At 36.8% G+C, this 10,103-nt stretch overlaps 3 protein-coding genes across 5 annotated transcripts in view; all 3 read right to left on the bottom strand.

The window, feature by feature from the left end:
• The window catches only part of LOC100178305 (titin-like), a 16,828-nt gene extending 16,216 nt beyond the window's left edge, over positions 1-612 (bottom strand). For 2 of the 3 annotated variants that reach the window (XM_026838614.1, XM_026838615.1), the window contains exon 1: positions 30-612. In XM_026838614.1, coding sequence (XP_026694415.1) covers positions 30-591 — 562 coding nt within the window. In that variant the 5' untranslated portion in view covers positions 592-612. The remainder of the gene's footprint in view (positions 1-29) is intronic. The other variant, XM_026838616.1, reaches the window with a different exon arrangement.
• Positions 613-1,605: 993 nt separating this feature from the next.
• Positions 1,606-7,994, bottom strand: LOC100179870 (proliferation-associated protein 2G4). Its single transcript, XM_002128266.3, has 9 exons — positions 7,826-7,994; positions 7,482-7,610; positions 6,104-6,212; positions 5,277-5,439; positions 4,889-5,031; positions 4,436-4,596; positions 2,674-2,820; positions 2,380-2,507; positions 1,606-1,834 (listed from the first exon to the last, which is right to left on the bottom strand). The coding sequence occupies exons 1-9, from the start codon at positions 7,917-7,919 to the stop codon at positions 1,730-1,732; spliced, it is 1,179 nt and encodes a 392-aa protein (XP_002128302.1). The 5' UTR covers positions 7,920-7,994; the 3' UTR covers positions 1,606-1,729.
• LOC100177520 lies at positions 7,934-8,749 on the bottom strand. Its single transcript, XM_009863178.3, has one exon. The coding sequence runs from the start codon at positions 8,680-8,682 to the stop codon at positions 8,236-8,238; it is 447 nt and encodes a 148-aa protein (XP_009861480.1). The 5' UTR covers positions 8,683-8,749; the 3' UTR covers positions 7,934-8,235.
• Positions 8,750-10,103: the final 1,354 nt, after the last annotated feature.

Genomic DNA, 10,103 nt, shown 5'->3' with positions numbered 1-10,103 from the left:
TGTTTCAGGGGCTTCTGTTTCTTCTGCTGTTTCAGGGGCTTCTGGTTCCTTTGGTGTTTCAGGGGCTTCTGCTTCCTCTAGTGTTACAGGGGCTTCTGGTTCCTCTGGTGTTTCAGGGGCTTCTGTTTCCTCTGGTGTTTCAGGGGCTTCTGGTTCCTCTGGTGTTACAGGGGCTTCTGGTTTCTCTGGTGTTACGGGGGCTTCTGGTTCCTCTGGTGTTTCAGGGGCTTCTGGTTCCTCTGGTGTTTCAGGGGCTTCTGGTTCCTCTGGTGATTCAGGAGCTTCTGGTTCCTTTGGTGTTTCAGGGGCTTCTGGTTCCTCTGGTGTTTCAGGGGCTTCTGTTTCCTCTGGTGTTTCAGGGGCTTCTGGTTCCTCTGGTGTTTCAGGGGCTTCTGGTCCCTCTGGTGTTACAGGGGCTTCTGGTTCCTCTGGTGTTTCAGGGGCTTCTGGTTCCTCTGGTGTTACAGGGGCTTCTGGTTCCTCTGGTGTTTCAGGGGCTTCTGGTTCCTCTGGTGTTACAGGAGCTTCTGGTTCCTCTGGTTTGGGTTTATTTAACTTAGCAGAATTTTCCAAACCGCCTACATTACTCATGTTATTCACATTTGAATCTGAAAATCAAAACTTTACTTAAAATCAAATGGACGACGACATTCAAAAAATATTCTGCCCTTTCAGGAAATTTCAAAAAATATACCTTATAAACTGACAATAACAGTAATATTTATTTTAAAATTTTAGGACACCGTGTACAATCTATGCTATTTCTGCCGTTGATATTATTATAGAAGAACTCTCACTCGCACTCACTATGTTTGTGTGAACGCTGCTGTCACTTCAGCTGAATTCTCGCCTTTTTTATTCAAATATTTTATGTCTTACTGTTTAACCAACGAATTTAGTTGTATTATAAGACTACGTGGGCTACGTTATTCTATTTGTTTATTCGATTGTTTAGTATCAACATCAAATGTTTCTTATAAAACAGAATGAGGCGGCTACTGTAGGAATACTAGAATATGTAACAATGGTTCAAACAATGAGGATCGAAACACGTCATCGAACCCTCCAGGCGAAATATCTAGTTCGACTACATCGACGCCTACTGTGACGTCATAACGACAATTTAGCGACGTGTTGTAATTGTTATGTTCGAAATTAACATATTTAGTTGTCACGTCACAGACATTGAGTTTATGTTTTGTTCGTTGTATTAAAATATTGCAGCGCGCGACTATTTCTCGTAAAATCACAATTATTTAACAAAATGGATAAATGTAACTTATTTTTTCTTGCATGGCGGAGCAAGACAGTCGTAACACAGGTGTTCTGTTTTTATGATAATATGTGATAGAGTTGCATTCTTCTATTTAAACTCTGATTAATTTTTCGTTCAAGAATTCATCTACCCTGTCAGTATTCCACTTTGTGATAATGAGTGTGTCTTGGACTCGTTTCGTAGTTTAATGAGACAAAAATAGATATGACATGAGAAACATAGAGAAAACATGTACGTTTAAAATATTATTTCTACTGCCTTGTAGACGAAACCATTCCTGCCTGAACTACTAACTGTACAATTCAACGGTTCAAATTGATAAAAACAAATTTTTTCCTGCAAAAATTTTATTCCCCTTTCAAATCCAACAACTCAAACGTTCACAAAAACTTGGACCCGCTCAAAGAAACACCGGGGGGCGCCAAAATAATCAGTGATTTGTCCTTCGTCTGCTTAGCCTTCCGTTGGGACTTCAGCGGATTCAACGACAGCTTTCGACGCCGCCTTCTTCTTCTTTTTCTTCGCCGCTCTCCGGCTTGTTGAAGTATTCAATAGATTCTGAAAAATAATAAAATTACTAATTAAAATTGTTTTTGGACAAAATAAGTAAATAAATAATTAATTGATGTTGGAAAAGTAAAAATTAACTGAATTTTGAAAAAAAACTATTTAAATAATTTTTGGGCAAAATATAAACAACATGTTTTTAAAATTCACTGGTTTGTTTTTTGCGCAATTATTGGACAAAGTAACAACTAAAGCAACTAAAACACCCAACCTTATGCCCAGTGTCGAGCGCCCACCATAATTACGTCAAATATGACGTCACAATTCTAACTGTCAAATTTAAACAATCCTTGTAACGTTAGGCCACTTGCGATAAATAAGTCGATTGAAATTGTTTAAACAAAGAATTGTTTATTTATTTTCAATAAAATAATAAATACAGATTTTGGATAAAAAAAAGTTAAATAATTTTTTATTTACTTGGAAAAAGTAAAAATTAAAATCGTCATTTTCTGCGCAATTGTTTAATAAATAAGTTGTCATAATTCTAACTTGTAATACAGTGGTGTTATTTCAGTGGACAAAGATATTTTTACCATTATTTCCGGGTCGGTCACTTGAAACGAGGATTTGTAGAAATCTTGATCGAAGAACGAACTCGTGATTCTCATCGGGAGATTCGGCATCAAAAGTACGGTGAACTTAAACTGGGCAACAAACTCCCCTGTGATGTCATAATGTGTTAGTGATGTCATAAATTCTATAAATCTATTTATCTGTGCACACACAGATAAACGAAAAACAAAAAATATTTTTCTACAACAAATTTTTTTACTTTGCGAACCACAGCGAGCCTTGAACCTGCGACCCTCAGTTCCCCAACCACGTACCTTCTTTCTCCCACATGACAGGAAACTGCGTGCATAGCCCGTGTTTCCAACATTCCACGATTCCCATCTTCGACCTTTTCTCGTCCTCTAGCGATCGTAAAGTGAAACACATCGTGTTGTGCTTGTTTTCAACTTCACTAAACACACCTGGTGGAAACATCAGCTATTATAATAGCAATATTCTATCAGATCTTTACAACTTGAATATCGTCTTTTTACTCGCTACGTCACACATGGCGTTATTCGCCCGTTAATGCCACGTGTGGTGATGCAACCAGAAACCCATCAGTTGTGCGTTTAATGCATGTAGCGTACTGTTACTTCTAGAGGTCGACCGATATTATCAGCCGATATTTACGTTCTACCGATAAACGGTATCGCTAAAAAAGCGCCGATATTTCACCGATATATGAATCGTTGTGCGAAGCGAGAGCGTCCTACTTGACCTTTACGTGCGTCGTAGTTTAACATTTGCGTGCGTCCTAGTTTGATCTTTACGTGCGTCATAGTTTAACGTCCATGTGCGTCGTAGTTTAGCCTTCACGTGCGTTGTAGTTTAACGTTCACGTGCGTCATAGTTTAACGTTCATGTGTGTCATAGTTTAACGTCCACGTGCGTCATAGTTCAACGTCCACGTGCGTCATAGTTTTGTACAAAAGCAACGTACTTGGAGTTACCTATTAAGAACATGCAGACTAAGTGATGACCAACCATTTTTTATTTATAACAACTTGCAGTATCTTGAATACAGGTATTAATTTTGATTAATAATGTTCATTTCATATGTTTGCTATAGTGTCAAATATCGGTATCGGTGGAAAAAAATTGATATCGGTCGGTCTCTGGTTACTTCGTTTATTATGTCTTTCCTCAACTAATTCATTCTGCAGAGTTGCTCCAATCATTCATTAAGTTAAATATAAATAAACAAACTTTGAAATAGGTTGTACCTTATCGTCCAACGAGTATTTACACAAAATTATATTATATCTATGATTTTAGCGTTGCCTAAATTTACAAACTAACTATTGTGCAATAATAATATTAATATTAATATCTGTAATATTGTCGCGACCCTCAGTTTGTGAAGCACAAACTTAGGTTATTGTTCTGTTGGTTGCTTTGTTTTGCATGAAACCTGCTTTAATGAGTTTGTATTATATTAAAATTTACGAGTTATTATTAAACGTTTAAATAAAAAAACATTTCTAAAACTAAGAAAGTTGTAACACAAGTGTTGGCAACCATGGTTTGCAAGTTATTTTAAAACGTGGGAATAAAAAACGTTTCTGAAATAATATTTTCACAACTTTGAGATTGTGTAACATTACCACGCAATGGTTTGCTTCCCAGTATTTGTTCCAAATATATTTAGTGAAACTTTCCTTGTAAGAGTTTAACAGAATTGTATAAAGTTCTTTATAACAAAATTACAAATAATATATATATATATTACAAAAAGCAGGATGTTATAAGTTCTTAATAATATGAACACCAACATTTGTTTAACCTTGGTGTATCCGTGGTCTGTTAATAATTTACTTTCAGGTTCTGTGTTTGTTCATAGTCACCACACATGGGTGTGGTTGGGAGAGTCATTTTACTTTGTGATAATTTATAACTTTAATAATTTACAATGATCAGTATTTCAACTTCATAAGGTTGGAGGTTGGTTCAAATAAGAAACACAAAATGGAAAGTAGAAAAAAAGTTTTTAAAAAAATAAATAACTTTTAAACGAATCGGAGAAACCGAACTTACTCCTCGAAGCTTTCATCTTTAGTTGGTAAACGATGTCTGGGTTTCGCTTGTAAACGGTGGTTCGTGTGTCTAGCTCCCTCGGGTGACCGTCTCCTGTACTAACGAGGCAATCAACCGCGTAAACTTCGTGGACCTCGAACTCGGACTCCTCGTGGTCTTGTCTGTGATGTCATAACATGTGTGATGTCATAATATGCGATGTCATAATATGCGATGTCATAATATCTGATGTCATGATATGTGATGTCATGATATGTGATGTCATGTCATGATGTGTGATGTCATGATGTGTGATGTCATGATGTGTGATGTCATGATGTGTGATGTCATGATGTGTGATGTCATGATGTGTGATGTCATAATATGTGATGTCATAATATGTGATGTCATGATATGTGATGTCATGATGTGTGATGTCATAATATGTGATGTCATAATGAATGATGTCATCACCTTTGTTTTTCCGATGGATTCAATATAATTGTCTTCTCGCCATCGATCCTGTTGTGTTGTAGTTGATGCGACAACATTCCTTCGACGGGTTTGCATTGGAAAGGTTCCGTTACTTTGTTCAATACTTGGGTGACTTGGGATGTCTGTGGGGGTTCGGTGTTTAATATCTACAACCAGCGTTGTTCAGCGCAGGTCAGTGTAGATACTTCTTTGTTTGATCTTTTAAGCGGCGTTTACACTACAGCGTAGCTCGCTTTGGTGTAAAAAGAACAAACAAAGAAATATCTACACCCAGCGTTGTTCGGCGCAGATAATCTTTTAATAAAAAATAATAATAATGTTTTTCTCAGTAAAACAAAAACCTCGTTTATTTTTGAATTTTCTTCACCTTATTACCGGCTTTCACGAGCCTCAGAGCAGCCTCAGCGCAAAGATGAGCGGCAGTCACAACATCGGCTTTACGTCCGGTAGCCGGATTGTCCTTCGTACACCCCACCACTAGGGTGTGTGCTGAGGCAGCAATGAAACCATCGATATGAACAGCGAGGTCGCTTGATGTGAAAAGGGGTGAATAATGCAACAAAATAATGTAAACAAATTAACAACAGCTATATACATACAGTAGGATAGGGGAAGATGGGACACCTTTTAACTCTATTGTCTCGTCTCATTTAGTAGTAAACAAAGAAAGTTGAAATATAAAACTATATCCTCATGAATCCCATAGACCGTTGTTAGTTATTTAAAACCTAATCAGGATATTTGGATATTATGTGCTAAAGGTGTCCCATCTTCCCCCACCCTACTATATATTATAAAAATGAATTATACCCTACGTCAGTTTTAACGAAATATATTTATCTATATATCAATATGTGTATTTATATATTTATATAATATGAACCGAATGAAACTTCTGAAACAAAACATTGAAACAGCCATGTTTATCCTTGTTGTATTATAATATTTATCGATCTACTGGCAAGTATTCATTGTAAAACAACTGACGTTTCGACGTCCAATACGAGACGCCTTCATCAGGATAATGTCATACTCAGAAACATAACGAACGAAAGCCATGATAGCGAACATATAGGCATAATGTAAATATTCTTTTTCTGATCCATCTGGTTTAAAAAAAACATGGCGTATATCTGCAGGACATTTAATAGCTTAATAGTTTAACCACGACATTATTAACGACCATAGACTTACATCTTAACTAAATCATCATCTTTAAGAGTTTGAACGTCTTTTTCTGATTCGAGAGGAGAGTTATGGCAAACACAGTTGTTGACCGACACACAAGTGGGGAAACCAACACCTGTGAGATTGAAAAATATTTAATAACCCCATAATATTTTGTTGGGGCAAATGTACGAATAATTTTATGCTGTTTTATATAAAACGTAGTTAATTTCTGAGGTTTTGTCCGTCAATCAGCAAAACTTCATCAGGGAAACCCAACAAAAGTATAAAAGAAAATGTGAAAAGGGGGTAAGAAGTAAAGGAGAAGACTTTATTTATATGCTCGTCCACACCAGGGCGTATCCAGAAATTTAAAAACGGAGTGTCCGCAAGTTTTTGCTATAATAACGCACATTATAGGAAACGCGTAAGATTGGTTTTAAACTACAATAATACAACTGCTTTACTATTTTTTTAAAAGAAGGGATTCTAGTTTTACAAAAAAAGGAAAAATTTAATGTTTTAATTTTTAAAAATAATATTCATAGGCGGGTCCAATCATAGGGAGGGGGGTCGCCCAATCTTTTATAAAAACAAGAGAATGCTTTTAAGCACGATCTGCACGCAATTAGGAGAGAGGCACGGCCTATGCTTCTATGAGTTAAATAGCTTCTATGAAAGTACAGAAGCTTGAAAAAGCTGCCGTCTTTCACTTTGCCGAAGCTTTAGCTTCCGTGAAATTAAAAGACTGCAAATGGGTTGTCTAAATTGTCATACAGAAAATCAATTACCCACGAAGATGCAGGAGGTGTTTAAAACAGAACACTCGTGTTATAACGACTGTCGTTGCCCGTCATGCGAGGATAAATAAGTTACATATGTGGTAACTTGTAAGCGGGCACGAGGTGTATGAAACAGAACACCCGTGTTATAACGACTCTCGTTGCCCCGCCATGCGAGGATAAATAAGTTACATACGTGGTAACTTGTAAGCAGGCACGAGGTGTATGAAACAGAACATCCGTGTTATAACGACTGTGGTTGCCCCGTCATGCGAAGATAAATAAGTTACATACGTGGTAACTTGTAAGCGGGCACGAGGTGTATGAAACAGAACACCTGTGTTATAACGACTGTCGTTGCCCCGCCATGCGAGAATAAATAAGTTACATACATGGTAAGTTATCATTGTTTTAGTTCCTATTGTATCTAATTTGTTTGTGTGGTGCCCCTCCCCAATCATGTGCATTATGTTCTGCCTCAGTGATTTTGCCTTCTTCCTTTTCCTGTCTGACCTTGTTGGTCATTCATTCTAAACATATGCTTGTGTCTCTTAACAAACTTAACTACTGACTTCACAATAATGACTGTCATGCGAGGATAAATAAGTTACATTTATTCAAACCTTTTAACAATTCCTTTTCCTTCTTAAACACAGCAGATGTTTCCTCCACAATAAGTTTATCGCCAAGTTTGCACAACTCCAGCACAGAAACACCCGCCACGCACTTTGCGATCAACTTCTTCATCACATCTGGAGGAATATCCATTTATTTCGGAATTATGTTTATGCTATCATTTTTAATTTATATATTTTTACACCGAGGCGAACTACGCTGTAGTGTAAACGCCACTTAAAAGAACAAACAAAGAAATATCTACGCTGACCTGCGCTGAACAACGCTGGGTGTAGATATTTCTTTGTTTGTTTCTCTTTGTAATAAGACTAAATAGAGCTAGAATACTCACTGTCAGCCATGGAACCAGCCATCTTATATTTAGTAAGGACGACATCATCAGCCACAGTTGGTTCCACATCAGAGTCAGATCCTGAATCAGCCATTATGATGTCACAAGTCTATATTATGATTTCAAAGAGCTATGGGTTAAATACATGGAATGACATTAAGCACATGCAGGGTATATATTCCAAATTTTCCAAACTTTTGCTACTATTGCAATTAAATATGTACATGGGTTTAATTATAAGCAGATTAAGCATGCGGCGTTAAAGTTCGAGTAACAAATGTACCATAATGTTTTAAATATGAAATAACGTCAACACATTTACAGAAATAGATAATTCAATTCGAGTCCAAATTGTTGTCGTTGATACGAATTATTCTTAGGATGTTCTTCCAATCATACACATTGCAATGTTAGTAGTTGATTCCATCAAAGTATTTTTTGGTTGCAGATAGATGGCCAACTATCTGGTTAACTTTTATTCCAGGAGATCCATACGCGAACACAGCAATGGTTTTGAACACGGCAACCACAACCTGCGTGTTGCTGTCTCCTTTTTTGGCGAACCCAACCATGTTATCAACATTATAAACACACATGTACCCGGCGCCACCAATGGTGGCTCCAGTTGATATGGGGACTTCCGTTGCAGCGGATTTTACGATTACATCCAATTCTGCTTTAGTAGGCGCATCGAAGCAAGATCTCTGGCTTTCTGGTATTTCGGCCGGGGTGCCAGAACCATCAACGCTCCCCACGCAAGCCATGTGACTGTTGCCTGCCAAATCTCTCGCCCACATACACTTCACATTGGGGTGGATGGCTGTGATCAAAGGCATAAAGGTAGCCGACCAACTCATTTTGATAACACTTGACAAATATTTTAGAAATAAAATTTAAAACTGTGGGGAAAATGTGTTGGTGTTAACGCTTCAGTTTGAAATTCATTTAGTCGAGTCTGGAGAGTATGGCGGGTGCACGAGCGATTTTGTTCACACGAACACCAATTTAAAAAAAATGGAAAAAATACTTTAGGTAAGATTTCCTAACATGGCTTGGAAATGTACATGCTCTGCAATCCCGATTTTAATGATAGCGCGCGCATACGAAAAATAACTGTCTTGCATTGGCGAGACCTTATCAGGGACTGCCGTACTCTGCAGGGGCTAAGTCACAATTGTTTTTCAGTACGAGTGTTTTACACATACGACCAGGGGAAGAATAGGTACACAATTTCCGCTAGGTGGCGTAATTATTTAAACTTAAAATTTTTGAAATACGCAAACAACACCACAAAGTTTTAAAAAGTGCAATACAAATTGCCAAAATACTAAAACCACTTTTATATACATATTATACACAACATTAGTGAAATCATCTTTCCTAGGTTATATACGCTCTTTTCGCTGGTTCTAGGGACATTAATTTATATTTCGTTTTGTTACCGGACATAAATGTAAAATTATATTTTTCGGTTTATTTGGTACAACATGTTACTTTTGTTTTAACACCACAAAACAGAAAGGAAATAAAAAATGACATCATCAGTGTCTGACATCATTAGTTTATGACATCATCAGTGTCTGACATCATTAATTTATGACATCATCAGTGTCTGAAATGATAAGCTGCATTTTTCACGATTTTGTTTACAAACTTTTTGTTCAAATTTTCGGTTATGCACGAAATAATTTTTCAACTCGTTAATTAATTAAACAAAACTAGAACTGTATCTGATGAAGTAAGATTTCCTAATTTGGAAATACGAACGCGATTCGTCATTGCTTATTATTTGCCACGCTTCGTCTGACTTCTAAACATATGTGGCTAAATCTAAACTTGGTAATGATATTATATATATATATCATAAAAACGAAAACAATCATATAGCAAACTTATATAAGGACCTTATAAGGAATAAATGCGAATCGGACATCACTTCACGAGTATTCTTTGTATATTATTAAATAAAACGCCATGTTAAGCCTTACTGGTCGCCGCAAAAATCGCGGTTAATAAATTTAAAAATATCTCGCTGTTTCCAACAATCGAATATTAAACACGTCATAAACAGTAACAAATTATCTCGACTTCGCCCAATTTGACGATCGCGAAATAAAAACGCGGCGGCAACGCCTGTGCCACTTCCGCCACCAGTGCTGCGCAACCATTTTTAAAATATCCGAAAAATGTTTAAAAATTTTCAAACTTCTATAAAAAGGATGTTTGGTATTGGGAAATATGTTTAGATTGGCAGTGATAATAATATCGCTTGACCCTA

Source organism: Ciona intestinalis, unplaced genomic scaffold (assembly GCF_000224145.3).
Source record: "Ciona intestinalis unplaced genomic scaffold, KH HT000099.2, whole genome shotgun sequence".
Taxonomy (NCBI): domain Eukaryota; kingdom Metazoa; phylum Chordata; class Ascidiacea; order Phlebobranchia; family Cionidae; genus Ciona; species Ciona intestinalis.
This window is presented reverse-complemented; position numbering and strand designations above follow the sequence as displayed.